Here is a 6,055-nt window from a genome sequence, read left to right on the forward strand (position 1 = left end):
GGCTCCCGGCGCTGGTCCAGCCGCTGGCACCAGCAGCAGAGCTCCCAGTCTTTTGGTTATTTAAACTTGCAGCAACAAAGTGACTCTTGTACTGGGACTGCAGGAAAGGGAGAGACAAAAGAGAGCAGGTTTGGCTCTGTGCTGCCCCACGGAACACGGAGTCATCGTGTGGTCACAAGCACACCTTGGATTTTGGGGCAATAGAATTCCTAGAAAAGGTCAGTCTTGGAGTGATTACATTCCTCCTGTGCTTATGGACACAGACTTAGTAACAGGCACCTCCTACTGGACAGCACCAACAAGGGAATTCTTACATTGTGGGGTTAATTTTTATACTGAAGAGAAAGAGCTTCTGTTTCCCCTTTTGATTGCAATTACCCTACTGCTGCCAAGAATCAAGCCCAGATGCAGAATCCAGAAAGAAAAAAGAGCAAAGAGGCAGCAGAAAACAAAGTAAGTTTGGCAAATTTGTGCAAATGTGTTCAGTCCAGCCTGTACCTAATTCCACCACTTGGCACTGCCATGCTGAGTGTGCTGCAAGTGACACAGCCACAACCACCACCCTCAACTTCCCTGAAATAACAGGGCTGCTGCATTTTCAGGGGAGAAAAGGAGTCCAAGCATGGAACCAACCTGGAAAGCTGCTTTCATTGCTGTCAGCCTGTCCCCCATGGCCCCTGTGGATGGCTTGTAGGCCTCATAGTTGCTCATCACACTGTTGTTGTTTCCACGGTCCTGTGCAAAAACACAAAGGGCAACTGCAGAGGTTCATCCCACACATCCCACTCAGTTCAACCACTGCTCACATCTATCCTGTCCCTGCACTCAGGAAATACATCCACTAAGGATGACAGACTTCTGGAGAGCCCTGACCAGTGGAATAGTCTGCTCCATTTTTTTTTTCTGCCAAGAATCAGACTGGAAATGGCTGGAAATTTGGAAGTAATTGATTACCATTTATTTTACAGTGACAGTCTATTTTATGAGGAATCTCCAAACCTTCTGGATCACTCTAGCTCTAAAAAAAACCAGCTCTTAACAAGAGAAGAACAGCACAGGAGACTTTCACTTGAGATATATGATCCTAACTCTGAAAGATGCTGAGCTATGAGAACTTTTAAAGCAGACACTGTAATCCAGTACCAAGACCTTTTAAAATTAAAGACTAATCAATACTAAGTGAAAAAGTTCCAAGAATCTGTGAACAACCTCTTCAGCCTCTCTACTTACAGTATTTTCTGAGCCCAGCCCGGGGCGCTCACGGTACCCCAGGCCACCACCACCAATATTCAGCTTCTTGCCCTTCCCTCCTTTAAAACGGGATTTCCGGAACCACGGGTTCTGTAAGAGAGAGAATAAACACAGGGAATAAAAAGCTTCATAAATGCATGTAATGAGGCTGAGAAAAAAGGGACACTGAGCATTTCAAAAGACAAACTCAAATACTGTTTTCCATTTAACCACACAGCTGCTGTAGGCAGTTGTGCCATGTGGGTCTGATGCTTTGAGTTACAAATGCTTTCTATGAAAAGTAATTTTACACCTTCAACTCTCATTCAGGTTAAGGTTTTGGGGGGTTGCATTCTGATAAGCCCAGGAATAAACATAATTTCCAATGCCATCACTTGGAAGCTCTGCCCTTGCTCATACTTTGGTTTCACTGATTTAGCCCAGAGCTTGGCTAAGGAGAAACAAGGGTTCTTTCAGCAAAACTTTTTGTTCCAAGCAGTGGCCAGGGAACGTCTGCCCAACCAGATCTCCTGTTTCCAGGTGTTTAAATAATAGTTGGCTGCACCTCTTTTTATGCCTTACAGTCTCTCCAAATGTGAGTAAGTCAGTTGGCTTCCTACATGCTCTTCTCAAGGCAGTCAGGGAAGCTCTGCCTCACTAATTCTGTCCCTTCTGAAAATGCTGCCTTGCTAAGGTGTCCACAGGCCTGCTAATCTATCTCTGAATCTGGAAGTTGCCAAAAAGCCTGGGTTCTCTTGCAGCTATACAGGCAGCAAGAGACAAGAAATTGAAGAGTTGATAAGTTCAGTGGCACAAGCACTATTGCTGCAGCTACCTGTCATGCCTATATATAGCAAACCTGCCAGAGAGCACTGCCAAGCAGGTGGAATGATCAAGCAACAACCCTTTCACAGAGGGAATGTCCCTGTAATTGTTTTCTAGTTTAGCTTTCAACTGAGCTGCATCTCCCAGGTGCCTGCTATAAATCTGACTGTAATGAGACACTGGAATGCTCTGCTGGCATCAGCAGATTACAGCTCCTCATTTCCTAGGCAGTGCCCGGCCCCAAAATAGATCACATACTGTGTTACAAAATCTTCATAGATTCTTTCAAAGGCCATTAAAACCACAAGGAAACCTACTTTATACCTACTTTACCAGGACAGATCTCCAAAAGGCCACTGCTAACACACGATGGAGCCAGCAACATGAGCTGGCTGATTTTGTGCTGAATCTGGAGCAAAACTTCCTCACCTCAAGTTCTGCTGGTTCATACCTGCATTGCCAAATCCAGCAGCTCTTTGGAGACGTGCTGGTTGGCACCCTCCAGGTTCCTGACGAGGTCCCCAGCGAAGTTGCTGTCCTTGGGGGTCAGCAGGGTGTAGGCCACCCCCTTCTCGCCTGCGCGGCCGGTGCGGCCGATCCGGTGCGTGTGGGTGTCAATGTCCCGAGCCACGTCGTAGTTGATGACAGTCTTGATGGAAGGGATATCCAAGCCTCGAGCTGGAAAAAAAAGCAACGTGGTGGGAAGTGTCGTTATCCCAATTAACTCAGAGCAATTCCTCTGGTACCAGGGTATCACCCTGCTCTGGTCCTGCGGGCAAAAGGAACGTCAGCTGATCAATGAACAGCAACCACTTCCTTAAGACACAGCTTTTCTTTCTGTATATTAAAAAATGTCAGGCTGTAATTTAGGCATCATAACCCCCCTTGCCAATGCCATGTACTGCACAGGCACAGAGTGAGACTCTTGGGGGTGTCTGTGCAGGGCTAGGAGTTGGGTTCCATGATCCCTGTGGGTCCCTTCCAGCTCAGGATATTCCATGGTTCTGAAAAGCACCTGGAACACAGTGTCCTGCAGGTACAGAACCCAACCTGGCTGCCTTTCCCTGAAACATTCTTGCCTTTCTGCTGATACCCACACCTTGTCTGAGCTGCTTTCCAGAAGGTCACGTACCTGCCACATCAGTAGCTACCAGGATGGGGATCCCCTTTTTCTTAAATTCTGAAATGACTTTATTCCTCTCGCTCTGGTCCATGTCCCCATGGAGCAGCCCCAGGTTATGATCCTCCTGCTTGAGGTTATTGGCCAGTTCCTCTGCGTTGGCTTTCTTGGTGACGAAGAGGAGGACGCTCCCCGAGGACGTGAACTCCACCAGGCGCCGCGTCAGCCAGTTCCACTTGCTGGGCCCAGAGGGGAAAATCTCCACAATCTGAGTGACATCTTCATTTGCCTAAGGGCAGAAATGTCCTCAGAGTCAGCAAGGTGGGAGCAATACACAGATTTCCCACACATTCTGCATCACAAGTAATACAGTGCAGGGCAGCTTACAGCACTAGCTGCAAGTTTTCTCTGAAACATTTCATTTTGACACATTTTAAAATTATTTCAAGGATGATGTTCCCATTACACAGTAATAGTTTAGATCAATGAATAGAGGCCCTGTGATTGAGCTGTGAAAGCTGGCGCTTTTCTCAAGCAAAATCAAGGAAATTTTTTCTCAGAAAGAAGAAGCTTCAGGCAGTCATTTCGTTTGTTATAAAGGGACCTGATGTAAAAAACCAAAAAATTCAGAGAACTGGTTGAAAGAAGGATGTTCTGAAGGCATCTTGTGAAATTTCTCATCAGTTTCAATATATTATTAGCAAAGTTTCTTCCCAGCAAGTTTATATCTGCCCACTTCATCAGCTTCCTACCAGATCCCAGCCTGCTCAGCTGTTACTGTCAAGCAAGTCCAGCATCAACATTCTCATGTAAACCATAGGACAAAGATTTTAACTTTCAAATTCTTCACTGCAGAAGTTGCAATGGCTTTGTTTATGCTTTTGAGACAAAACTGAAAGATACAATCATTGATTCAGCCTAATAACAAAAATAAACCACCACAGTGGAAAGGTCAACAAGATAAAAATAGAAACTCACTATTTCTACAACTTTCTATTTTTGCTAAGCACAAATTATTTAAAACTAACTATAAATGATGCTTCTTGCAATTTAACTTAAATTTCAGGGAACAGAAACAGAACAATTCCTTGCTCTGAGTGTCTCACAAGTATTATGGCATTACCTCTCCAATGTCTCCTTGCACAACCCGAATTGGGTCGATCAGAATGTCCCGAGCCAATTTCTCAATCTTCTTACGGAACGTGGCACTGAACAATAGGGCTGGAAGAGAAACAGGCTTCAAATGCCTTGAAGTAGAAATTTCCTTTCAGAACTGTAAAAACACTGCACAGATGTTGTGAAGGAGGACCTGGATTCCTGAGTGTCAGTGAACTGAAGCTGAGCTTTTATGGGTTCTAATGGAAATTACCAACCACTGTTAGAATACCACGGAATGGAAACACATAGCATCTGAAATATTGATAATACAGGGCTCTGCTGTGAACTTTCTCTCATGGCACCTCAGAACACTGAATTTCAAGGCATATGAACATGAATTCAGCTAATTATCTTTGCTCTGAGTGCAGTTGGTGGAGGGATTACAGAGAGATGAGTTGAATGCCCACATGTCACAACTGCTCCCTCCCAACAGCCCACGCTGAGAATAACACCAGTGGACTTTGGCACAAGTTTCCTGGTGTGGCTGCGTCCAGAACTGGAAATCCAAGCTCTGCTCCAGACTCACTGTTTACTCACTCTGTCTGTCAGGACGTACGTGGCTCGCGATTGATCTGACCTGGTATTCTGCAAAGGAGAAGAAATGCTCTCATCAACCCCGTAAGCTCATTGTTTAGAAAAATTAAGTAAAAATACAGTTTCATTGCTTTATTTAACATATAATCACAGAAAGAATGAGTGCTTCTCATTCACTATTTAATTTTTCAGACTCCCGAAGCTGGGACTGGGCACCCACTGCTTTCCAAAACAGAGACTTTGGTTCAATACGTACCAAACCCCATATCAAACATCCTGTCAGCTTCATCAAACACAAGGTAAGTGACTCTCTGCAGGTTTGTAGCTTTCTTTTTCACATGATCAATCAAACGACCCTAGTAAGAAAAAACTCCAAGTTTTTAAAGCACCTTTAAAAACGTGTTAATATACACAACCACCTAGCTGCTTTGCATCCTGACTTACCAGAGACTTACAACAGAAAACATCTCAAGGCTTCAGTCTAGAATTAAGTGTCAATATTCACATCAGAGGAACAGATTTTTACAACGTTTTTCAAGCTGAGCAGTGCAAAACCCTGGTTTTGGTGGCCACAGTACTTACTGGTGTGCAGACCACGATCTCTGCCCCCTCCTGCAGGGCCTTGGCTTGCTCCCACATGCTCCCTCCTCCGTACACGGCCACCGAGCGCAGGTTGTAGGCCTTGCCAAAGCGCTTGCACTCCGAGTGGATCTGAGGGTGTGACACACACACAGCACAGCTCACATCACACAGCTCTGAGACAACACACCTACCCTGGAAATGCAGCATGGAGCCTGAAATGCACTCTTAGCTGCTAACTTAATGGAATGATTCCAAACTCCTCAGGGGTGAGTACTTCGACACATGTGGATAATTTCCAGTAACTTGAGAAACCTACTTAGGCATCCAGCAATAATTTAACCTGCAGGTTCTATCCTTTTGCACATAAAATTTGTCACAACGCATACACAGCATTCTTATACCTAAAAATAATATAGGAGCACGGTGCAAAAATTTAAAATTTTAGGTTAGTCATGACTCTTCAAGAAAACAATGGCAAGAAAGAGCTGTGAGCTGGACCCAGGCTACTCATGCACAAAGTAGTTTTTTCAAATACTTTCCTGATGTTATCTGATAATTTCTGCCAAGAATTTTGCCTCCTTCTCCAAGCAGACTGGCTGCTCCCTG

General features: G+C 44.9%; 1 protein-coding gene across 1 annotated transcript in view; it reads right to left on the reverse strand.

Moving 5' to 3' along the window:
• DDX42 (DEAD-box helicase 42) overlaps nt 1-6,055 on the reverse strand; it is a 14,459-nt gene that overhangs the window by 2,668 nt on the left and 5,736 nt on the right. The window contains exons 9-17 of the mRNA XM_031064387.1: nt 5,450-5,581; nt 5,124-5,223; nt 4,871-4,918; nt 4,299-4,396; nt 3,188-3,464; nt 2,507-2,733; nt 1,231-1,341; nt 634-735; nt 4-97 (exon numbers count right to left, since the gene is read on the reverse strand). Of these exons, the coding sequence (XP_030920247.1) occupies nt 4-97; nt 634-735; nt 1,231-1,341; nt 2,507-2,733; nt 3,188-3,464; nt 4,299-4,396; nt 4,871-4,918; nt 5,124-5,223; nt 5,450-5,581 (1,189 nt within the window). The remainder of the gene's footprint in view (nt 1-3; nt 98-633; nt 736-1,230; nt 1,342-2,506; nt 2,734-3,187; nt 3,465-4,298; nt 4,397-4,870; nt 4,919-5,123; nt 5,224-5,449; nt 5,582-6,055) is intronic.

Source organism: Geospiza fortis, unplaced genomic scaffold (assembly GCF_000277835.1).
Source record: "Geospiza fortis unplaced genomic scaffold, GeoFor_1.0 scaffold344, whole genome shotgun sequence".
Taxonomy (NCBI): domain Eukaryota; kingdom Metazoa; phylum Chordata; class Aves; order Passeriformes; family Thraupidae; genus Geospiza; species Geospiza fortis.